The sequence below is a fragment of the Sarcophilus harrisii genome, chromosome 2 (assembly GCF_902635505.1).
Source record: "Sarcophilus harrisii chromosome 2, mSarHar1.11, whole genome shotgun sequence".
In the NCBI taxonomy this organism is placed as follows: Eukaryota; Metazoa; Chordata; class Mammalia; order Dasyuromorphia; family Dasyuridae; genus Sarcophilus; species Sarcophilus harrisii.
In genome coordinates this window covers 521,442,696-521,468,495 of record NC_045427.1, presented here as the reverse complement: position 1 = coordinate 521,468,495, position 25,800 = coordinate 521,442,696, and the positions used below count along the sequence as shown (strand labels likewise).

The following is a 25,800-nucleotide window of genomic DNA, read 5'->3' as shown; positions in this document are numbered from 1 at the left end:
ATAATCCCTTCAGCCCAATAGCACTATTCCCCTCCCACCCCACCCCACCCCACCCCCCAAAAAAGCTATTTTGGCCTGACCTGTAATTAGCTTGGAGTGATCATTATTTCTGAGTTATAATAGTTCACTGAAAAAACAAGGAAAATAATCCCTTGGTTATATCACAGCATTTAGGAATTGTTTGTTTGTTTTTTTCCTCTAAAATGGGGTCATGAGTTGGAAATAAATGAATTTGAGTGAACAACAACTTAATCTTCCCTTATCACATTTTATATAATTCTAATTTCCCTTTCTGTCTTTCATGGACTGCAGTTAATAATAACTGACATTTATATAGCATTTTGAGATTTGTTGAACATTTTATATGCATTATCTCATTTTAGGCAAATACAAATTTACCTATCTGTGTAAATATATACAAACTGAGAATCAGGTTAAATCAAAAAATTCCTAAGTGTGGGAGACATTTTCGAACACAGGACTACTTGACTCAATTGGAGTCTCATCAGGCTATTGCTATTTGCATTTTAAAACCTTTCAAAACCTGGCTCTACCCTATTCTGTCAACTTTTTTTATACCTTCCATGGAAGCTGGCCTTTTGCTGTTCCTCCAAAAAGAATTTTTTCCTGAATCTGTGAATTTTTGCTGTCTGTCTGCTATGCTTCAAATTTTATAACTTATCTGTGTCTCCTCAGGTTTTTCAAGTTTGAGTTCAAATCATACCTTGTAGAAGTCATTTTCCTGTCTTCCATTTTATTGCTAGAGTCTTCCCTCTTGAGATCTTTCCAGTTTATCTTACATATATATGTTACATTTTGTTTGCATGTTTTTCAAATTAGATTGTATACACCTTAAGTTGAGGTCAGGGACTATTTTTGCTGTTTTTTTTGTTTTTTTTTTTTTTTGTATCCCCAGCTTAGTGCAGTATCTGGTACATAGTAGACATTTAATAAATGCTTGTTGACTTAAACTGTTGCTTTATTGTTTATAATAATCTCTGTTCTGATCTTGATTGACATCAATCTCCCTATGAATTCTGAATCAATTTAAAGGTGAAATTATGGAAATGGTAGAACTGAGAACTTTGAAGTATACAAGAGAGTTCTCCCAGGAAACTAACAGATCTGGCATGTGACTGATTGAAAGATTCAGTATAATTCAGCAAATACTTAATTGTCTACTATTTACAGCATTTTGGGTAAGGTATTGAGTGCAAGGAAATTTAGATAAGACATGGTTCCTGTCCTCTTGGAGTTTATAGTCAAACATGGGGTATGCTGCAAAGTGCTTTGTAAGGCTGGGGGAGTGGGGTTATGTATGTATGGGGAGGACAAAGGGCAGACACGAGACCTCACAGCATACCAGAATCATAATTTTATTTTTATGTTATTATTTTGGGGGAGATAAATCAGATCCTCCTGACTCCAGGATTAGGGCTCTAGGACTGTGTCACATCACTGCTTTCTAGGATCACACTTTTTAAAAAAACATAAGGGATTTCTTTTAAAAAAAAATTTTGTTACTGTTATTTTATCATGGTCTTCAGGTAATCCATCTATCTATCTATCTACATATTTTAGGGGAAAAAAAATCTCCCTTTTTATTTTTTTATTTATTTTGTGGTGCACAAGCTAACAAAACTAGGATTTAAGCCTAGGTCTAGGATGAGATTTTCCTCTATATTTCCTGAAGGACTAGGTATTTTCATTTTTTAGAAATTCAGGTGAAGAGAGATGACATTGAAAACTTGAGTAAGGAAGAGTATGAACAAAATGATAGAAAAGGGAAAGTTCAACATCAGTGGAAAAGACAGGTCACCTTGCTTGACTGTAAGGTGCAATACAGGGGGAATGATGATAAGACAAGATAGTTTCATATTCCAGAAAAGCATCATATGTAAGGCTGAAGAATTGGAACCTTTCATGATAAGCTTGATTATAAGCTACTAAGGGGCTGTGAGGATTACAGACTGCTGAGTTTCACTCCCTTACGAGGCAAAATAACTAAATCATAGAAGCATAAATTTAGAGCTTGAAGGGTTTGAGAGAATGCCATATCTGACTTCCTACCTTCCAGATAAGGAAACTGAGGCACAGAGATTAAAAAAACAAATTACTTGCCCAGGATTACTCAGTTACTTCCTGAGACAGAATTTAAATCGCGCTGACTTTGAAGCTGAGGCCAGAACCATTATCTATATTACCTTATATTAAATCTCTGTCATTCTCAAGATTTACTAAAGGACAGCAACATTCCATATGCTCTTCAATTAAACAGACATAAACTTTTGTGTGTGGGGGGGGACAACCATAAAAAAGTATGTGTGTTTCCCCCTCCCCCCCACCGAATAAAGGGGAACTAGTCCATTAGGACAAGGACTCTCTCCTAGTGCTAGTGATGTGACCATAGATGTTTAACAAACATTTAACTCAGTGGGCATTTAGAGTTTTAAATGTCCCTTTGGCAAGGTTTCATGAAAATTGATGGGTAGAGTTAGAGCAGGAAGGGATGACACACATGAGTTAATTGAGACCTTCTGCCCCAGTATTCTGCAAACTTCAATCCAGTGTCTTGAAGTGGGAAGAACAATGGATATGGGGTCAGTGGGATACAGATTCCAGCCCTGCTATCCCGTCATTTTGAGACCTTTGGCAAATAGCCTTTTCTGGGTTTCAGTTTTCTCCTCTATAAAATAAATGTTGGACAAAATGATCTTTAAAATTCCTTCCAACTTTAAATCCTTGAGGTATAAGATATTTCCAGTATCATACTTACAAGTGATGAAACCTAGACTATGCCCCTACCTTTTCTAATAAGTCAAGAAGCAATTAATAAGTATTTATGAAATGTTTAGTAGCATTTGTGCTTATTCTATGTCCAGGGCTTTGTGCTAGGAATGGAGACAAAAATGAGGCAATTTCTGCCCTCATGGAGCTTATTTTGTAATGTAAGATGACATTATATATATATATATATATATATATATATATATATGCATGTATAAAGCAGATACAAACTAATATTGTCCATAAAGAATCTAATAAGAATGTTTAAACTCTTTCCAATATACCATACTTGAGAGCACAGTGCAAATTTGTGTTACCTTATTTATGGGCAAATTAGGTTTAAATTGACAAATGTTAAGGATCAAAGAATTGGATTTAATGGGAATTTTGTAGATGACAGCTGGAGAAGCTTGGGGGTGTGTGTGTGTGGGGGGTAAAGAGATCAAATCAAAATGTCCTATGGTTCCTTTGAATGTGGTTTTATTTAGTGCTTTTTAAAATGGCTTGCAAAAGGAATTCTAGGTATTCAGTTCATAAAGGTAACTGTGTGTACTGAAAAGAGCCTGTTATTTTGAAGTGAGAAGACCTCACTTCTAAGATTTTTAAAAATCTTAGATGAGCTGATTGCTTACTTTGGACAAATCATTTGCAAAATGAGGACTATGATTTCAGAAGTCCTTTCCAGCTCTAAATTCTATCCTGCAAGGTAGTGAAATATTAAAGTTGTTGAATATTTACTAAAGGAAAGTTTTGAATGTGAATGAAAAATGATGGTTACTTTTCATTGTGGATGCATGATGCATCAAGGTTGGTGGGTGGGCAAAATTCAACTGTATCATAGGATGGTGAGTTGATAGCTAACAGTTTAAACTTAGGAATTTCCAGGGATTATAAATTGTCTAGAGTTTTTGTCAGGATGTCTTTTGTCAAGATATTTGCTGTTATTAGGAAAGGTATCAGGAATAAGCAAAAAAATAAAAAAGAAAGAAAATATTGTCTGTATAAAACTATAGTTTTGTCACCTTCTGGAGCACTTGATGCAGTTGTGATTGGGAACCAGAAAAAATTAAAGCGCTAATGATCAAGTGGATTGAAGGGCTATCTTTTAGAGAAAATAGGAAAAAAAAAACTATTTTGGCATAGGAGGACTAAGAAGTAGTAAGATTACATTCCCTAAAATTAGATACCCTAAATAGGGTAAATCCAGACTTATTCACCAAGTTTTAAAACTAGTGTGCAACCCTTCAAGTTTAAAAGAAATAAGTTTTAGACATCCACAAGCAAAGATACATTATATATAGTATATTTAAGAAATGCTACAGGTAAATAGATTTGGATAAAATAATGATTTTTAAAATTTTCTTTAATAGTAGATCTTGAGCAAATGTGTGGTTTTTCCCATTTTCATATTTGATGTCATAGTTCTGTGAATCCAGTATCACACATAATACTTACATGAAGTAAATAAACAGCTAGAATTTCTAATATGGAAGTGTTTATTGACTTGAATTCTTAAATAAGTGACTAGAGAGGCTAGTTGAAGTTTGAAAAAAGGCAATGGTCATTCAGATGTTTGCAAAAAGTGTTGACAGCTTTATTATGGGCTTAATAAAAATTGTTGCAGAACTATCTTTCTATGGAGTCCTAAGAAAGCTAAGACTATAAGTCAATAAATGTCCATTTTTTTTGGTGAACTGGGGGAGGGGAGGTAACTGCTCCTAGTAGCTGTTGCTTCTACCCATACCTTTAAGAATAGAGATAAGAAAGTATCAATTCAGTGAACATTAAATGCCTATTTATTTACAGTTCAGAAAGTAGTAACTATAGAATCAAAACACCTCGATTCAATTTTTTCATCTAACTTTTATAAACTCTGACTTGTAAAAGAATTGTCTAACCTCTCTGGGACTTAATTCTTTTGTCTGTATGAAGGGGTTGGGCTAGATAGCCATTGAAATGCCTTCTAGCTTTAGTTTTGTGCTCTTATGATCTCCCCTAAACCCACGCTTTTGTCAGACCTATTGGTCATTCTTTATTATTTCCTCTCTCTCAACCTCATAGCTAATCAAATGTCAAGTTACAATCTTGTGATATATCCCGAAAGTGTCTCATACTTAGTTATTATCCTTATGCAGGTCCTCATAGCTTCTGACTTGACTGTGGCATTAACCCAATTAGTCTCTCAGCTTCCAGTCTCCAACCTCTTTAGTACATTTAGTACATTTTTCAAAAAATTAACTTTTAAGACAGATGTGACCACATCAGTGTATTGCTAAAAAACAAAACAAAACACCAAAAAACCAAAAACTTAATGTCTCCCTGTTGCTTCTAGGGACAAATGCAAAGTTCTTAGCCTCACATTAAAAACTCTATAATCTAGTTCAATCAGTAAGCATTTTTGAAGGACTTATTATATGTTAGGCACTATATGAAGGGCTGAGTTACAAATAAAGGCCAGAGTACTCCCCTCATCCCTCTCCCCCTAAAAAATAACAAAATCAGAACCAGTCTTCAAGTCTATATTTTCAGTTCTCTCTATATTTTAGAAATGAGGCCTTTATCTGGAACCCTTGGATATAAAATTCCCTCCCTCCCCCCCCATTTTTCTGCCTCCCTTCTAATCTAGACTGCTTTGGTTTTGTTTGTACAAAACCTTTTTAATTTAACATAATCAAAATTATGCATTTTGCATTTCATAATATTCTCTACTACTTTAGCCATAAATTCCTTCCTTTTCCACAGATCTGAGAGGTAGAGTATCCTCAAGTTTATATTTTCATGTGGGAGACAGCATGCAGACAACTATTGACATACAAGATATATGAGTACATGATAAGGAAATCTCAGAAGAAAGTCAGTAGCAAAGGAGGGCCAGAAAAAGGTTTTCTACAGAAGGGATTTGAGCTGAGTGTTGAAGGAAGCCAAGGGAGCTAAGCATTATAGATGAAGAGGGAGAGCCAGGGAGTCATCCATTTAAAAAGCTTAGAGTCAGGAAATGGAATATGAGGATTAACCATTCACTGGTTAGTATAACAAGGGAATGGAATAAAGTGTGAGAAGACCGGAGGGGTGACAAGAGGATAGAGAGAAAGGCTTTAAATTATATTTATATATATATTCTGGAAGTAATGTTAGGGCTTGAGTAGGGGGACAATGTGGTCAAACTTGTAATTTTGAAAAAAGCTTTGTGACTGGAATGGAGAGAAGGGGACATAGATAAGAGATGTGAAGAAAAATTATAATTAGAAACAGATTGGATATATGGGGAAAGTGACTGGGAAGTCATGAAAGACACTAAAGTTTATGAATCTAGCTCATTGAGAAGGGTCATAGTTCCCTTGACAGTAAGAGGGAAGGTCAGAAAAGGGAAATTTTGAGAAGTTAGAGGGAAGATAGTGATGTGTTGAGTTTGGGGTCCCTGTAGGACATTCAATTTGAAATGTCCAAAATATATTGATAATAACTTGATGGTTATCAGGAGACAAGGGTTGGATATATAGATCTGGCAACTATCATCAATTGAGGTAGTATAGACATAAAAGAGAAGAGGATCCAGGACACAATGTTGGGGGATACCTACTTATTAGTTCTGACTCAGAGGAAAAAAGCCTGCAGAAGAAAATTAAAAGGAGAGATGAGACAGGTAAGAGAACCTAGGGAGATAGAGCAGTCAGGAGATCTTAGAAAAAAGTGAATGGACAGGTATCCAACAATGCATAGACATCTGGGCACTGAATCAAGGCTGTGAGATTTGAAAATTGGGATCATTAGTAACTTTGGAATAGACAGCCAATTAGCAGTTTTGACTGAATGATGAAATAGGGAGACATTACAGAGGTTTTAGGAGAGTAAGGAAGAGGAAGTAGAAGCAGCTACTATAGATGATTTTTTCCAAGCAATATAAACTTGTAATGGAGAGTAAAGTTATGGGTTAACTGTAGTAATATGTGGCATATGTTTTCAGGTGAGCTTATAGGTCGTTTTTAACTAGTTGTTTTTCTTTTGTTATAAAGGAGGCATGATTCTAGAGGTGGCATGATATATAACCAACAATGGTTGTGAAGTGAAAGCAAAAACCATCAATACAACTTACTTTTTAAAAGTAATATGCATTTAACAAATGTTTAAGTGAAGAATTAATTAAAAATCATTCTTGGAATTTAGAGCATTTATAAGAGTCCACTATATATTAAATCTCATTAGTTGCGTACCTATTGTGTACATAATTTATGTAGGGTCAGCACCTACCCTTATAATCTTTAAGTTTCTCATCCCAGATGGAATTTCTCCTTTGCTTTTTGGACAGCTTGTAGATGATAAGCCTTAGTAATGAATGTCTCCTTTATTTTCAAAAAATAACGGTCTTTCAGTCCATCAGCATGTGTTAAACCCATACTGTGTGTCAGGCTCTGTACTAAATATTGAGGATACAAAAAAAGACAAAAGACAGTCTCTGCCCTTGAAGAAAGTAAGACAACATGCAAACAAATATATACAAAGCAAATTATTAAAGGGGAAATAGGAAATAATTAATTGAAGAAAAATGTTTGAATTTAGACCACTTGGAAGAATAGGTGACACTGTGGATAAAATTCTGGCCCTGCATCAGGAGGACCCAAGTTCAAATCCAGCTTGAGATACTAGCTATGTGACCCTTGGAAAGTCACTTTCTGTTTGCCTCAATTCCTCATTTGTAAAATGAGCTGGAGAAGGAAATGGCAAAATATAGCAGTATCTTTGCCAAGAAAATCCCAAATGGTTTCAGGAAGAGTTGGACAACTAAAATGACATAACAATAATAAAAGAAAGCCAATGAGGTCAGTAGACTGAGTAGAGAAGGAAGAGCTTTACAAGCATGGAGGACAGCCAGAGAGAATGTCCAGAGCCGAGAGATGGAGTTCCTTGTTCCCGGAACAGCCAGGACGTCAGTATCTCTAGAGTACATGCCAGGGAGTTAAAGTGTTTAAGCATAGCAGGGAGGAGGCTAGGCTGTGAAGGGCTGTGAATGCCAAAAAGAGCATTTTGTATTTGCTTCTGGGGGTAACCTCTAGGAAGAAACTGGAGTCTGTTGAATGTTGGGGAAGAGAAGTGTTAGGAGTAAGGTAACAGGATTTCACCTGCAGTGTAAGAATATCTCTTTGATGGGTGAATGGAGGATGGATTGGTTTGGGGAGAGATTTTAGGCAGACAGACCCACCAATCGGCTATTGTAGTAATCTGGGTGTGAAGTGGTGAGTTTTGCACTAGCATGGTGGTAGAGTCAGAGAGAAGTGTTTTTGAGAGACGGTTCAAAGATGAAATTGATAGGCCTTAGCAACAGATTGGATATAAGGGAGTGGGGTGAGAGATGATGAGGAATCCTGGATGGCCCTGAGGTACTGGGAGGATGGTATTGCCCTCCCTCTACAATAATGGTAAAGAGGTGGGGACGTAGGGTTGAGAGCGAAAGATAATGAATTCCACTTTGGATAGTGAATTTTAAAGTGTTTATTGGACAATTCAATTTGTCTGAAAGTCCAGTTCAGAATGTCTTAAAGGTGATTGGAGGTCAGCAGAGAGATTTTGGTCAGAAAGGTAATTAAATCTGTCACAGTGGATCATCAAGTGAAGTAGTTATAGAGGGAGAAGAGAAAATCAAGGGACAGAATTCTGAGGGATACTTTCAGTTTGAGGGAATGATCTGGAGGAGGATTCAGCAAAGGAGACAAAGATAGGAATTTCTCCTTATATTTGCATTTAGCATACTATGGAAACGTATGTATTAAACTGAATGAAAATTGTGTTTGTTTGTCCCAGGATTGCAAAACTGCTATTCTATCTCCACTCCTAACTCCCCTCTCCTTCCCCAATTATCTCTCTTCCCCAGGGGTTGGCTGTTTGTTACTTGAAGCAGGTCAGACCTCTCTCCTTATTTACTAGAGAATGATAGCATATGTAGACCACTGAACCCTGCATATGCATTATTCAAGGAGGGTTGACCCACACTGTGACTTATGGAAACCATTTTCTTATCACCCTGTCTTTAAATGTTACAAATGGATGAATCCTTCTTTCAAATGCAAGAAAGCTGCACTGAGTCTGTTCTTTTAAATGGGTTTGTGCTTTTTATCTCAAATCCCTTTGTGAGACTAACTGTTGGCTGTGATAGTTGAGATGATTCAATTCCTTTTGTTACAGTAATTAATGAAATTAATTAAGGGAGGGACCTATTGGGAAGTTGATTATTTCTTGATGATTTTCCTGTGGACACTTCTTTTGTTGGTTAGCTCTGCTGAAGTGTGGCCTTTGGAGAGGGAAATTCTTGTTCTTCCAAGTGACTTAAAGTCACAAAGAATGGCTTACTTATTATACTAGTCACCAATTCATTTGGTCAGAGGATCATAGGAGTGACCTCAAAAACTCAACTCGTCCAACTCCCTTCATTTTATTGTCTATGAGGAAGACCTAAGCAATTTGCCCAAAGCTAGAAAAGTCTTAAATGTCACTTGATCCCAAAGTCCTGCTTCGAGAGTCCATGTTTAGTTGAAACTCACCTGGTAAATGAACTTGAAATAAAATTAAACTTGAACAAAAGACAGTTGTTATTTTCTAGCAGTTCTTTAACAGTTAACAGGGGTTATTAAGACTTACAACATAAATATATAGTTTATAAGAAGGGATTTGGTGTCAAATAGCATGTATTGTGTTCCCCCACCACTGACCCCTCCACTCCCACCTCCTTGGGAAACTCAGAAGATCCTGGGTGTTCAAAAAACTCCAGCTTTGGTTGTTCTCTCCCTTACTCTTAAGTCTCAGGTGATCTGAACCTAAGTAGAACTTTACTCTTAGCTGACCTATGATTTTATGGCCCATTCCTTGAAATTAAAAGTAACCTTAAAGTGAAGTTTTTTGTTGTTTTTGTTTTTTTTTGACAATACTCAGATTTCCTCAATGTTTGCTACTTCTCATTTGCTTTGTAAGATCAAATCTACCAGAGCCATCTTTTTTTTTCCCTTTGGAAAAACTAGTGTGCTTGGTAGCAAGGATTGTAATAATCTATTTTCTCAAAAGAACAAGAACTTTATGAGGCTAAAGATTGCATTGCCTTATAACTACTGTTTGCAATTTAGGTTTGCATTGTCTTATACCATTTAACTGTGGTATCTCATTTTATTAAGTTATTTAAAAATAATTTAGGAAGGGTGGACAATACTATTTTATGGAGAAGCCAAAACCTTAAGATTCCAATAGAAATTGAGGTGCATTAAAATAATTTGCTGAAGATCACACTAATTGCTACTGACAGAGTTTGGACTAGATCTTAGGCCTTCTGATGTCTAGTGCTATATCTAGTATGTCATTTTGCTTTCCTAGAAAGGAATATAAGCTGTAAGATTACTGACTGGGGTTATGTGCTATTATATGTATATATTCTGTACAATACCTAAATAAATAAAGTTTTTCCTTCCAGTGTACCTACCTGGTTTCTGTCAAAAGATATGTGGAAAAGATTTTATAAACTTTAAGAGTGCTTTGTAAATACTAGCCAGCTAACAGTTCAGTCAGTAAGCAATAGAATGCAGACTGGGATTTTTATATTAAGACAGTTTCTAAAAGGGACTAAGTTAAAGAGAACCTTTTTTTAAAAAAAATTCTTCAAGAATAAGAATTGGTTATGTTTATAGATTTACTTATTTTTTTCCTATTTGTAACATTTTCCTTCTAGCCCTATGTAAAGATTGCCATGGTTCCTTTATACCTGTATTATAGGTGATATGATCTGTTATCTCCTTATAACAGAGAAGGAAATTGAAACCCAGATTCTACTCTATGGGCACATAGATACCTAAGTATCTGGGTTAGTTAAGACTGAAATGCTTTAAACCAGAGCTACCTCACATCAGGTCCATGGATCTTCAGGGTGTCTGGATAGATTTCAAAAGAGTCCATGAATTTGGGGGATTTTTACAATTTTACTTATCTTTATAATTGGGCTTCAAGATATTTGGCTTAATTTGCAATCTCATATATTGTATGAATTTTAAAACACTGTTCTGAGAAGGGGAGGGTCTATAGGCTTCACCAGATTTTTAAAGGGTTCCAAGTCATAAAAAAAAAGTTAATAACTTTCAAACCCTTCTAACATAACAGTAGCTCATTTACCTTGTACTTTATAGATTGCAAAATGCTGTTCCACAATTATCCTTTAATGTATGAAATACATCCTTATCCTTATTTCATAGATGAGGAAATTGAGTCTGAAGTTAAGTGATCTGCTTGAACATAAATAAATAGAAAGATAAGAAGTATAGGTAGAGAAGAAGGAACTTTTTTCCCTTCAAAAATTAAATTACTTATTTGGACATGTTATTTGATATTTGTTCCTTCTGGGCATATGTGAAATGAGTAAATGGAAAGTTTCTCAGTTGGAACACTCACTGAAGCCTTGGTCATGGAATGCGCGCCTTCTGAGATTGATGTTGGCATGTTCCATGGCATCATCTGGGAAAATGCATTGTCTAGGTACAAAGGACTCAGCTCTCGAATGTACTAGAAGTAGTGATTTCAAAATGCAGGCTATTTGGGCACAAAAACTGGCTTTCAGAGAGGGTGCAGTTTCAAGCTTTTGGTGTTTGTGATGGATCGTCTCATACGGACAGGGATGAGTATGTGCTCTGGGAGCTGGAGAAGGGAGAGGAAGAGTGATCACTGTATATCTCTTTTACTCCCCATAGGCACATCTAGGCAGAGAACAGCTTTTCAGTGATCTCAGCTGTAGGAACAAAGCATAAAGGGTAATAGCTGGCAAAGCATAGCAGGGAAAGGACTCCAGAGTCAGGTAGACTCAGCTGGTGGTTTTGTGGCTTAGATCACTGAGTTGTTGTGTTCATTCCAAGACAGAAAGTGGATTATGGTTAGTCTGTGGGAAAGCTAACAAGGAAGGGAAGAAAATCTGTACAATAGCATTCGAAAGCTTAAAGTGACTTAAGGATTTTGTAGAGCATTGGTTCTCCTGATTCTGCACTTTCTCTGCTATTGATAAGAGATTAGTGCTTTTCATTCCTAGCTTACATGTTACTACATCTCCTGGGGTTAAAAATCTCCTTAATGACCTGTCAGAGAGTTGATTATTAGCTGTATAGAGCTAGGGATGTTGCAGAGAGCAGATGGGGAATAGTTTGATTTCTGCTGACAGCTGATTAAAGAGTCCTTGGCATTTTTATGGTAGTGCTTGTGTCTTTGGGAGGTATACCACCGGAATCACTACTAACTAGCCAGTCCTATTCAGACAAGGAAGTTGAATTTTAGAAAAGTTAGAAAGTATTACTCATAATATAACTTACATATTCAGCATCATAAGAAAATAATGGCTATTCAGAAGAGCCTCCATTTCTCTTCAGGTCTTAAAAGCCTGCTCTCAAACATATATCCTGGTCACATTGGATTTTTGGATAAATCACCTAGCTCCCTTATCAGGGGATCATCTTCCTTATAAGTCTTTTTTTTTTTTCTCCCCCACTCCTAATTCTGTTAAGGTTGAACATGAGGGGAAAGGGAGGGGCAATTTTTCTTTTGAAGTTGTCTGATTGATGACTGTTTTTTTGTTTTGTTTTGTTTTGTTTTTTTGGTCTTAGAGTAGATCTCAACGTAGAACATGGGTTGAAGCAAAAGGAATTAAGGAAGTATGAATAAAGCTTCTATGGAAGCAGATCTGATTTAAATTCCTATTAATTGAAAATGATTGGCTGAATTCATTATTAGGGCATATTTCTTGAAGTTTGACAGTCATTAGTCTTGGTTCTCATATTTTTTCCTATTGCATTTTTTTTTTCTTGCTCTAGTGGTAATTAACAAGATTGCTTCTTTTTTGCTTCAGAAAAGTAATGGGGAACATTTGTACCTGAGATCTGCTCTGCTAGTAGAAAAACCTAAAAACATTTAACAGGGCTTTAGGTAGCCAAATCAGTCAATCAATGAGCATTTATTAAGCATCTACTGTGTATTAGATACTGTTCTAGGTGCTAGAGATGCAGCTTCAAAAAAAAAAAAAAAAAGAGGATATTGTGATCTTAATAGGGACTCAAATAATTGAACATGAGATATTGAGACCAGGAGTGTAAGAGTAATATCTTCATGACTCCATGAGCTGTGACCTTCTGGGGCCTGTATTGATTCAGGGAGAATTGCCAGCTGGCAGTAATGGTAGTATTGAGACTTATCAGGGATGGAGGGAATTGACACTAAAGAACATTGAATGTAAGATTTATCACAGAATCAAATTAGGCATTGAAAATGCTGCCCCCTCCCTGAGAGAGGTGGTATGGATGTTGATTTTGTCTGGGGCTTGAATCAGAAATACAAAGTTAACTGGTTTGTCTTGTCTATCTTATCTAAAATGCCCCCTTAAGAAGCCTCCTTTCAATGTGAAGACTGGCACTAGGTTTCAGTTGTTTTTTTAAACGACCATTTTTTTTTTTTGTTTGTTTTTGTTTTTTTCCTTCTAGCAATGATGTTGTCCACTGGGCATATGCTGAAGATTGTTACAGGTCTGAGAAAATAGCTACCACTGAAAATCTGAAAGCTGGGGGCAAGGAAGAGGCTTGAATCTCGAGGTGGGACGTTGACTCTAAGATGTCCTTGAGCAGTGGAGCCTCCGGAGGGAAAGGAGTAGATGCAAATCCAGTTGAAACGTACGACAGTGGGGATGAGTGGGACATTGGAGTAGGGAATCTCATCATTGACCTGGACGCTGACCTGGAGAAGGACCAGCAGAAACTGGAGATGTCAGGCTCGAAAGAGGTGGGGCTACCAGCCCCCAATGCTGTGGCCACACTGCCGGACAACATCAAGTTTGTGACCCCAGTGCCAGGACCACAAGGGAAGGAAGGCAAGTCAAAATCCAAAAGGAGTAAGAGTGGCAAGGACAGTGGAAAGCCCACCCCAGGGGCTTCCTTGTTCACAGCAAGTGAAGGGGCATCTGGTAAGAAAGAAGCTCAGGGACGATCAGGGGATGGTGCTAATGCAGGAAGCCTGGTAACTGCTATTGCCCCCAAGGGTTCAGAGAAGGCTGCTAAGGCATCCAGAAATGTGGCAAGCTCTAAGAAAGAGAAGGAGAGTAACTCATCGAAGAGCAAGAAGGAGAGAAATGAGGGAGTGGGGACTTGTTCAGAGAAGGATTCGGGGGTTCTTCAGCCTCTTGCCTTAGGAGGACGGGGCAGCCAATATGATGGAAGTGCAGGGGTGGACACTGGAACTACAGAGCCTCTTGGGAGTATAGCCATTGAGCCAGGGACAGCACTCAACCCGTTGGGAGTTAAGCAGGAGCCAGAGGAAGGGGAGAGCGAGTGCCGTCCACTGAAGAAAGTCAAGTCTGAAAAGGTAAGAATTGCGGTGGCCTGCATTATACTTATTACTAGAAGCTGTGTGTACTCTCTGAGAGGTCCGTTTATTTATTTGTTCATGATTAATGGCCACTAAAAGGTCAAAGTAACTGGCAATGATGGTGGTTTTTTTGCTCCAAGTAGTGTGATTCTTGTGGGTTCTATAGGTAGAATGGGCATTTTGGGAACAGAATTTCTCATCTTGAATCCAGTTACTTTCAAGGATGGAGTTTCTTTTGGTAGAATTCGAGAACATTCTTTATATATATATATTTTGAAATCACGCCTTAGGTATTTGATGTTAGAAGCTGGTACCAAACTTTGAGTAAGATCCATTTTTTTTTCTATCAGTTAAACTGAAGAAAGAGGGCCAAAATGGAAACTGGACTTGGATTAGCATGTGTAGATTGAAAAAGTTGGATTTCTGGTAAGGTCAAAAGTTTTGTGGGGACCTGGAAAAAGATTCTTTTCCTAACAAAATGCAAAAAAAGGTTGGGGACAGCCTGAAAGGCTGGAAAATATTAGCACTAAGAGATAAAGGGTAGGCTGGTGATAAGACAGAGCAGTGTGCTGTGAAAGGGTTAGATTTTGAGAGAACCTACAAAAGGGAATAATAAGTGTCCCAGAGCAGTTTTTGTGTCTGTGTGTGCTATAAACAAATTTGGTTGGCCAAATGTGTCTCACTTTGAATTCCTTTTTTCCTCTGGCAGTGAGAGCTTTCCCTTTATTTAATTGCTTCCAAAGGGGTGTTTTCTTTTCCTTCCAGGTGGGAAGATGAGATGAGAGATGAGTTTATAATCTTGGGAAGGAGAGTTGATCTTATTATCTGGGAGGGGGGAGCCTGATTCACAAAAAGGAAATCTAAATTTGGGGGTCAGGCTGCATCTATACCTTATAGTTTACTCAAAAAAAAAAGTTTGGGTGTCAGAACTGTACTATTGACTCTTGCATCTCTGCTCTGTTCATGTGCATTCAGCTGATCCCAGCAGATGCATTATAAATTGCTTTCTCAATAATTATATCGGCTTTAGGAGAGAATGTTTATTTCTTTGTTTAATAAATATTTGGATGTTATGTTATGTCATGGTGATTGGTGTCCCTTTATAACTTGCCCTTCTTTTCCTGGAAACCCAGACCAATATAATTTGTAAGGCTACGAATTTCTCTGATTCATGTCCTTTGTCAGTGGCCTCTATGGATGGTTGAGGTGGGTTTGTGCTGCATAGATGCTCCAGTACACCTCTTGTCTTTTCCATCGTGAATATTAGCATTATTTGTCCTGCTTTACTTGTTGCCTTTTTTCTAGGGGCCAATGGTTTCTGTTGTGTTAGAATGTCCCAAAGTGGAAGAAGTACTTATTTTTGTTTTAGATTCACTTGTCTGTTCTGTGTAGCTGGCTGTGTTCCTACTATGATCTGGTTAGGAAACTCTTGCCCTGCATCTCTAAATTACTTCTGGAAAAATGTCAGAGACCAGTTCTCCCAGTACAGAAAAAGGTCCTCCCTCTTCCTTTTAGCTTGGATCATTTTGCTAACACAGAGTTTCTTATGAACTTGCTTACCTGCAGAGTTTGGACTAAGGTCCATGTGTGAAGGGCTCCAAGCAGGAGGCAAATGTAATCCATAAAAGTATTGAAGCTGTCTGGGTGGTTGCTCTCCTGGGAGTGGGGCTGAGAGTAGCTGTACATCTAACTAATGACATTAACTTGGTGCCAGAGAGATTTAGCTTTTGGTAATACAGTCAGTATTGAAAGGGCCTGTCCTTCAAGTGAGCTGGTGAGTACAGAGTTAAGGTGAAGGTTTGGAGAAAGGCCAGGGGGAGAAACTAGACTTGAAAAACTAGGCTTGAGTTTTTGGAAGAAGGATGTAATTGTTAGAAGGAACCTTGGAGGCTAATAGCTGCAGTCTGGCACCACTACGATGAGCAAGTGATCTCTTCCTTAATTCAGGCTGAGTGTCTACAGTTGGAGTTAGCTTTTTGCAAGCTTCTCTGGCTTTTAAATAAACAATTATTTAAATAAATATGAAGAAGTTGCTATGGAGATAAACACAAAAGTACAAGGAGTGAGAGCATTTCTGGCACAGGAGAAGGAAAGCAGGGCTGGAATCCAGTCAGAAGTTGAGGAACACATCAGAGAAAAGCCAAGAAGTAGGTAGCAGATAGCTACTTCCATATGACACAATAGTTGGCACAGTGCTAGGCACGTAGTTGACACAATTTTTTGTGTGTGTGTATGTGTGTGTGTGGGGGTTTCTAAGATAGCTTACTGGAAAAAATTTAAGAGTCTCTTTGAAGTTCCATCTCTCATCCCATTCCCCAAGCTCTTGGAGATAAGAGCCAGGATTGTTTTTTGACAGTCCAACTTAGGGATAATTTAGTTCCTCAAGACCAGTTTAGTTCTGAAATTGGATACTGTGAACCAGGAACTTTTTATTTAAGTAATAAAGGAGAAAAATTCACACCTCAATATGATTTTCTAGGCAAGATAGCTATATTAATTTTTTTAAATTATAAGATTTAGTTTCTCCCTCCTTCTCCCCCTCTTCCCTCCTCCGGAAGTTTAGGGACTACATTTAAGCCTGCTCCTACTACTGATTGGCTCTGAAGCCCTGGCCTAGGCTGTTTAGGCATAATGGTGGTGATACCAATCAGCATACCCCACTTCCTCAGAAACTCCTGAGTTTGAGATTGAACAGTTTCAGCCTTCCAGGTAGCTGGAATTACAGGTGTGCATCATAATTGGTGACTAATGTTTTTTGACTTAGAAGGCAGGAAAGAGACATTATGGGGTAGAAGTATCTCATCTGTACCTCTAAGTGTTAGGTGTTTTCAGACTTCTTGCCCCATCACCATTACTAGTACTGATACTACCCAGCCCTCCTCAAAGGCATTCATACCTATATTCAGTGAGTGAAAGCATTGTTCTATATGTTATAGATGTGACCTTCTTTTAGAAGATTGTGATGAGAAAAAAATTACATGTATTCATGTGTGTATATTGTTCATCTACACACATAGGTATTCATAGCTTCCAAAAATACTTCCTCTTTCCTGGGATAAAAGAATGATCAAGGGTGATTACTAGCAGCTATTGCTAGCCCTAGTTGTTAGTGAATAGCACTTTTAAAAACTTGGTGCCAGCTGAGGCTGTAGACCCAGGGATCCTCAAACTACAGCTCACGGGCCAGATGCGGCAGCTGAGGACTTTTATCCCCCTCACCCAGGGCTATGAAGTTTCTTTATTTAAAGGCCCACAAAAACAAAAGTTTTGTTTTTACTAAAGTCCGACCCTCCAACAGTCTGAGGGACAGTGAACTGGCCCCCTATTTAAAAAGTTTGAGGACCCCTGGAAGGGAATGTTGAAGAAATAAACATGAGAAAGTTTCAGATTCTTTTCCTATTCACTTGGCTTGGCTTTGATTGATAAGTTGTTTTATGGGAGCAGTGGATTATCCCTCGCTATACTTTCTCCGGCAATTGCTGCCTTTCTGACAAGCCAGAAAAAAAGTTCATAAAGTATAGACTTTGTGTGTTTGATTTGAGTGTGCTTGATATGTCAGGGCTGAGTGCTGGGAGGTTTTTGGAACTATTTACCTTTTCCTCAAATCATATAAAGTAAGCAATAATCTGTGGTGAATAAAGGATTTGGAAATTCAGAATACACCTTCATCTACCTCTTTTGGCTTGTTTTTGCTTTCAGCCTTCTAAAAATTCTATTTTTGTTTCCAATATCGTTTTTTGGTGCCATTTTGAATTCTTTTCACTTCTGTTTGCCTTGGCTTATATTTCTTGGCCTAGCCCTTCTATTTTACTGCCTTCAGGTTGCCCAAGGGAGGTCAGCCTTGTGTCTGGTAGTCTAGTTTTACTTTTCCTATAAAAGGCCAGATTGTAAATATTTTAGGCATTGTGTAGCCAAGAGGTAAAAATTGAAGATATTATGTAGGTATCTTCTATAATAAGAAAAAACAAATTTCTACAAAATGTTTATTAACAAAATTTGAAATCTAATAACAATTGTCTGACTTATAATATGGTCTAGTAATGAGAAGAATGGCATTCTTTTTTCATCTGTAAATACTGATGTATAATGTATTTACAAATGAAAAAAAATTTTTTTATGCTGATAGGTACTGCCAAATACCAATTAGTTCCTGAGCATATAAACCAAAAGGTTAATAACCATTTTTTCAGTTTCTATTATTTTATTTATTTATTTATAATAATAATAAAGCGGCAACATTCACCTTCGCAAAACCTTGTATTCCCTCCCTCCTCACTTCTCCCTTCCCCTAGACAGCAAGCAATTTAATATAGATTAACATGTGTAATTCTATTAGACATATTTCCATATTCATCATATTGTGCAAGAAAAATCAGATCAAAAGGGAAAAAACAAACAAACCACAATAATAAAAGTGAAAATACTATGTATTGTGATAGATCAATTCAGTTTCCATAGTTCTATTCTCTCTGTGGATGGCTCTTTTTATCACAAGTCTTTTGGAATTGCCTTGAATCACCTCATTGTGGAAAAGAGCCAAGTCCATCACAATTAATCATCACATGACCAGTTCTGATGGACCTGGCCATCCTCAGCAATGAGATCAACCAAATCATTTCCAATGGAGCAGTAATGAACTGAACCAGCTACACCCAGAGAAAGAACTCTGGGTGATGACTAAAAACCATTACATTGAATTACCAATCCCTATATTTATACCCACCTGCATTTTTGATTTCCTTCACAAGCTAATTGTACAATAAAAAAAAAAAAATTAATCATCACATATCCTTATTGCTGCTGTCTGTGATGTTCTTCTCTTGGTTCTCACTTCACTCAGCATTAGTTCATGTAAATCTTTCCAGACTTCTAAAAATCAGCCTGTTGATCATTTCTTATGGAACAATAATATTCCATTCCATTCATATACCATAACTTATTCAGACAATCCCCAATTGATAGGCATCTAGTTTCCAGTTCCTTAAAGTTAATAGTTTTAAGTAAGTTTTCTCTGGACATATTTATTTGGCCTTTGCAATTAAACAATGTTTAATTCTTAACTAATCATCTAGAAATGACTTTTCTTTATTGGCTATCAAAAAGCCACTCAGAAACTTACTCTGGTTGCAGTCTCATTTTCTATTGAGAAATTCTGCTATGTGATGAATGTGGAAACACATAGAATTGCACGTGTTTAACATATGTTGAATTACTTGCTGTCTAGGGGAGGGATTTGGGGGGGGAAGGGAGAGAAAATTTGGAACATAAGGTTTTGTTGAAAACTATCTCTGCATGTATTTTGAAAATAAAAGGCTGTTATTAAAATAAGAAATTCTGCTATGAGGAGATACTCCATTTTCTAATATTTCTGATCTGTTGCTTTCCTTTCAGTTGGGAATATTTTTTGATGAATGCTTAGTCTGGTAATGTCATTGGCATATTTTTGTTTGTCCTTTTATTTTATTAAAGCATTTTATTTTCAAAACATGCATAGATAATTTTCAGCACTCATCCTCGTAAAACCTTGTGCTCCAAATTTTTTCCCACCCTTCCTCCTGCCCCGTCCCCTAGACAGCAAGTAATTCAATATATGATAAACATATGCATTTCTTCTATACATATTTCCACAATTATTGTGCTACATAAGAAAAATCACATCAAATAGGGAAAAAAATGAGAAAGAAAACAAAATGTAAGCAAACAAAAGGAGTGATCCATACTTAGTTCCCCCAGTCCTCTCTCTGGGTACATTTGACTCTTCTGATTTGCTTATATATGTCCTTCATTCTTGAAGAGAATCTATGATACCATAAGGGTGAAAATTTGGCCTGTGTGTGAATTGCATTTAAGTGAGACAGAACTTCACAAAGTCATCAGCCTCACTCTCCTCCAGAGTCATCAAGAATGTAGTGGCAAGACAAAAATTATGTTCTGTGAGTGCCATGCTTTGCCATCTAACTTGATAAAACAATCCATATGCTGTACTTAAAACACCACAATCAAAGTTCGCTTCTTTTGTGTTGACATGATGGATATATGCTTGTAATTTAAAAAAAAAAAAAGTCATGGTACAGCAATCAACACATGTAGCGCTCAAAATGTTATTGCGCTATAACATTGGAGCAACATCACTGCTGTTTGTGGTGTGCTGAGCACCCCTTCAAAGCAAGGAGAGGTCTACAATAAAATTTCTGTTGCACCTACTCTGCTTTGCTGTTACAATGGAAAAATAGTTATAGACTATGTAAATGAGTATAGCTATGTTCCATTAAAATTTTATTTATGGTTATTGAAATTTGATTTTCATATAATTTTCACATCACAAAATGTATCTTTCATTTTTTTGACCTTTTAAAAAATGTAAAAACTCATTCTTAATTCATGAGTTGTATAAAAACAAATGGCTAAGCTGAACTTCTCTCACAGATTTAGTTTGCCAGTCCCTACCCAGAGTTTCCTCTCAAATTCTATCTGCTTCCTAATTAATCTCTTAGATTTTGGTGGCATCATTCAGTATTATTTCCTGGAGTTGTTACAACACTTTTATTTTCTTTTGTGGGGGGGGGGGGGGAGCCTCTGAATCTCCTGTATAGAACAGTTATCCCTTTATCCCTTATTCTTTCCTTTGAGGTTGTGTCCTAGAATCAGATTGTTTTAAAATTTTGGAGCTAAAAGAGACTTGGGAGATGAATCCAGCTTCATTTTGCAAATGAGAAGTTAAGTTGGCTTACTTGTTACAGTCATGGATAGTTAGTGCCAGGCTGAGTCCTAGAATTACATATTTCTCTGCAGAAAGGGATGTGTTCTTAAACCTCTGTTAATACAGAGTTTTTAAATAAATTGTTAATGAATATTTGAATGAATCTTTTTTTTTTTCTTTACTGTACTGTGCCTGGGGGGATTCTTTTTATATTTTAAACTATGCTAATGAGATCTTTCTAAGTTTTCAATCTAATGGTTTTCTTAGAAATGCTGGGCTAAAGGCTGAGGCAAAATGGTGGAGTAATTGGAAGTAGTAAGGTGAGCTCATCCTCCCCCCATAATTCTTTCTGATGGATCTAAGAAAATGTACTAGACTTAATTCTAATGGGGAAATTTGAGAAAGTCAAAGTGCTTAAGTTATTTGTCTAGACTAGGTGGGTATAGGGAGATAGAGTGGTTCATAGACACTGGGGTCGGGGACAAGCACGCTGCCCTTGGAAAAGCATACTGGGATAACATTTAGACCTATGCTAGAGCACAGCAACAGGGTCAGGAACCAACTATCAATTTTGTCACCCAATTATCCAGTTGTAGATCACAGATCCAGAGTAGACTGAGGGGAGGAGCAAATGCCTAGGAATGGCATTCTGGGGTAGGAAGGTCCTGTTGGTGTATTGAGAAAGGGGAAAGTACTGAAGCTAGAAGTACCAGTGTGATTGATTTCAGTTCTAGTATCTAACTCTGAGGAATAACCAGAGCAAGAATTCCAGACCAAAGGGGAGCCAACAATTCTGTCATTCTACCAACAAAGCTTTCCAGCTGGCTGATAGGGGCTGAGTCTGGCAGCATTCTCTTGCATGTTGCTCAGACAGATCCAAGCCCAAGTCAGGAACTTGTAGAACTCAGAGCAGGGGGACAGTAATCAGGACTTATCCTGGTTAAATCATTTGGAGATAAGTGCGAGCTTGCAGATCCTCATCATGTCCCTGAGATCCTATAATAACATTCAATATCCCAGGAAAACAAAAGGATTGGCCCAGACCTTCCTCCAAAACTGTGGTAAATTCCAGTTTTAATGTCAAATCCTGGGTCAGGAAGTAAACTAAAAGAAAGAGCAAACAAAAAAAGAATCCCACCATAAGCAACTGTTTTGGTGCTGGGCATGTTCAAAACACAAACTCGGGGGGGGGGGGGGGGAGAGAAACAACAACTCCAGAACACCTATGGAAGCCCTCAGAGAAAGGCTGGAAGAGATGGGCAAGAGTTAAACAATATTTTTATAAATGAAATTAAATTTACATGCCTCGATATTCTATGATGCCAGAGAAAGAGGTAGTATGTTTTAATAAGTTGATAAATACTTATTGACTAACATAAGAACTGTGCTAAGTTCTAGGGACACAAAGGAGGGCAAAGAAAATGAGCTCTCAAGGGTCTAGCAGTCTAATGGGACAGAGGAAGTTTTATATGGGATAAAATGTTTTAATATGTAGAAAGCTGGCTTCAAGCCAGAAAGACTTGGATTCAAGTTCTGCCTCTGATATATATATAATAGCTCGGTCCTTTGCTTTCTTCTCCATATTATTTCACATAAGTGACCTTATCACTTCTTTTATTTTGCCATCATTATATTGATGATTCTCACATCTACTTGTCTAGCTCTGACCAATAGATTCCCATCTTTAATTACCTATTGAACATATTCAAACTAGATGTTCCAGTAGCCATCTTAAACTCCACATAAATTAAATACCTCTTTCCCTTCAAACTTTGCTCTTTTTCTCACTGTTTTGACCTCATTATTCTCCCAGCTACTCAAGTCAGTTGTCATCCTTCATTCCTCTCTGTCTCATCCTCCTTCCCCCCATCCAATCTGTTGTGAAGGCCTGTCTCATTTACCTTTGTAACATTTCTCACAAATGCCCTCTTCTCTCCTGACACTGTTACCACCTTACTGCAGGACCTCATCCTCTTATGTCTGGATTGTTATAACAGCCGTGACAATCACAAATCTCTCCTCAGTTGCCAAAGTGATCTTCCTAAAACACAGTTCTCATTACATCATTATATTAATGATTCTAGTGGTTTACTATCACCCCAGGATCAAATACAAAATCCTCTCTTGATATTCAGAGTCCTTCCACTATAGCCACTGACTTCCTTGATGTTCCTTGCACTAGGAACTCTTGGAATTTATTTTCACAGACCTTCTGTCCTCCATGCTTGGAATGTTTTCCTTTCTCATCTTCACCTTTTGGCTTTCCTAAAGTTCCTGCTAAAATTCCATTTTCTTTAGGAAACCTTTCTTTATTTCCTTTCATTCTAGCACTTTTGTTCTGTTCATTATCTCCTGTGTACTTAGTTGTTTATTTGTCTTCCCCATTAAGCTATGAGCTCCTTAAGCATAGGAACTGGCTTGCATTTAGTGCTGTACCTGTGTAGGCATTTAATAAATGTTTCTTGATTCTGTCCCTGAACACATCACTTGACTCTGCTCTAGGTAGCTCTTTAAGATTGTAAATTACAAAGATGATGGTTTTGTTGTTGTTGTTGTTTTTTACTTCTTTCAGTTTAGCCAGACAATTTTGAGTTGAAGGCTTTTTTGGTCTTAGTAAAATTATTTATCCACAACAGCCTTTGTATTTGGCTTTGAAATGCATCATATTTACATATGGAAAACCAAACTTATTCACTTGGCAGATCCCTTCCAATATTCTCCTGGACTCTAAAACTCCCCAACTTGTCTGGATAGTCATTAGACTAGTAACAATATTTCCTCTCTCTCTCTCCCCCCCCCCCCCCCCCAAATATTGCGGTTTAGCAGTAAATAAGAGGAAGAAGTGTTGGAGTTTTAGTGTTTCTTTCAACACTAATAGTTAATGCCTTGATAGTGTACTGGGTACTTCCTTATCTTTCAGCTGATTTAGGGGAGAAGCTGTTTGATGGAATCCTTTCATAATTCAGATAATATTCCCTCCCCATCTCTTCCCTTTCCTTCTCTTCCTTCCTGAGATACTGAGATATTAGATGATTTGTCCAAATTTCCACAACCAGTTTTTTGTCAGAGGCAGATTTAAATGCCTGGGCTTTCTGGCTCAAAGGTCAGCTTTCTCTTCCCAGTTCTGTCCTAATTTGTTGACTTCACAGCCATGCTGTCTCATTAGATTCTGGGCCTTACTAGCCTGAGAACATACCACTCTTTAAGGCCAGCCCTTAGCCTCAGTTTTGTGTAGGGCCCCAGACTGGCTCTCCTGCCCTCTAGGTCCTGACTCCTGGCTTTTTATCTCCCCACTTGTGTGTTTTCTTTCCCTTAGTGGAATGTAAGCTCCTTGTGGGCCGAGATGAATATTCTTTTGGTTTGTATTCCTATCCTTTGCACTCAACTTTGTTGAGTTTAATAAATGCTTGTCTTCAGTATAATGTAGGAGGGGGGAGGGGTCCCCTTTCGTCCTTCCTTCTCCCTAGCAACTTTGTTTGGCCCCATTGATGTTACATCATGTATTTACTTTGTAGCTTTGGAGGAGGAGGAGGAATGGAGACACCCTGTTTGATCTGAAGTGTGTTTGAATCTGTGCTTTGATGTGCTGTTATGAGTAAGATTCAGGTATTGGTACATAATGACTGTTAAACATAGTTAAGCTTATCGCCACAACTTAAAGCATTGAATGTGGAAATTTTCCAATACTGCATTGAGAAATCTTCTGCCTGTGAATGATCTAGTCGTTGGGGGTTATGAATAGCCCAAAAGAATACAAATTGAAACTGTAAAATGACTCCACAGAACATTTGAAATAGCTTCCTGGGTTACAGTTACCATGTGAACTAGGTTTCTTTTTTGGCCATTGTTGCTGGAGTGTTGGTGCTGTTGGATGCATTGTTGCTCTGGGATTGCCAACATTTGCTGTCTAATGAAGTTTGGAAGAGCAATAAGTGTTTTTACTTCCACACATGAATGCATGGGAAAACCCTAAGTGCAGCCCTTTAATCCATCTTCCCTGGCGTGAACTTGTGTCCTTGCCATTTGGGGTATAAGGGCTTCTACTAACAAAACTCCCAGAGCCTGGGTTTTCAGGCTGGAGGTGGGGGTAATGTGCACAGCTGAGTTCTTGCTACTGCTGGCTCTCTGAGTCCTCCTCTCTGTGGCTTTCACTCTTCAAGCCATGCTTGAGTAACCCGCCTCCAGAGCTGCTGACAGGGCCTGTTCAGAGGCCTTGGAAATTACACTGTTCATTTCCTTATCATCTCCTGACCTGCAGTGCAGAGCATTCTGGTGCAGAAACAAGGCAGAAAAAATCCAGACGGCTCCCAGCCAGCATGTGTCAAGAGCTACAAAGAAGGAAATTGGACTTGCTCACTTAAAAACCATGGGGTTAGGCTTTGACTTTTTGGTTCCTGCCGAGAGCTATTTGTGTATGTGTGAGCATGCATGCACGTGCACATACAATGCATATGTTATATCTCTGTGTATGTGTATAAAATGAATGTGCATTTCAGAGCTCTTGGGGGGGAGGAGCATTTGAGAGTAAAAAGCAGAAGGAAGATTGCTTTTCTCTCCAGTTAATTTCCCAGTTGTGTCATTGGGATTGTCCTGGTTGGTAGCACTAGCATCAGAGTGATGCCAGCTCACATTATTGTTTTAAAAGATTTCTTCTGACACAGTTTAGTTATGGTTAAAAGCACCTATCCAAATGGGAAACTTGCCATATTGGCCATAGGACAATAGTTAACAAATTTGAAGCCTTTGATATCCTTTATGATAGTGGTATAAAAAGGATTTGGAATCATTTTGGGAATTTCAGAAGAGTAGGTCACTATTAGTTGAGCTGAGGTATTGGGTCGTAAATACATGTGATTGTAGTTTATTTCAAAGTAAAGATCATTTGTGTGACTCAAACAAAGGAGTGGAAGAAAACATTTATTTAAGATCTTTTCAGTAGTTCTACCCTTACA

At 37.7% G+C, this 25,800-nt stretch overlaps 1 protein-coding gene across 1 annotated transcript in view; it reads left to right on the top strand.

Annotated features, from left to right (window-relative positions):
* ZNF609 (zinc finger protein 609) overlaps window positions 1-25,800 on the top strand; it is a 206,352-nt gene that overhangs the window by 16,828 nt on the left and 163,724 nt on the right. The window contains exon 2 of the mRNA XM_031955391.1: window positions 13,272-14,145. Within this exon, the coding sequence (XP_031811251.1) occupies window positions 13,399-14,145 (747 nt within the window). The 5' untranslated portion in view covers window positions 13,272-13,398. The remainder of the gene's footprint in view (window positions 1-13,271; window positions 14,146-25,800) is intronic.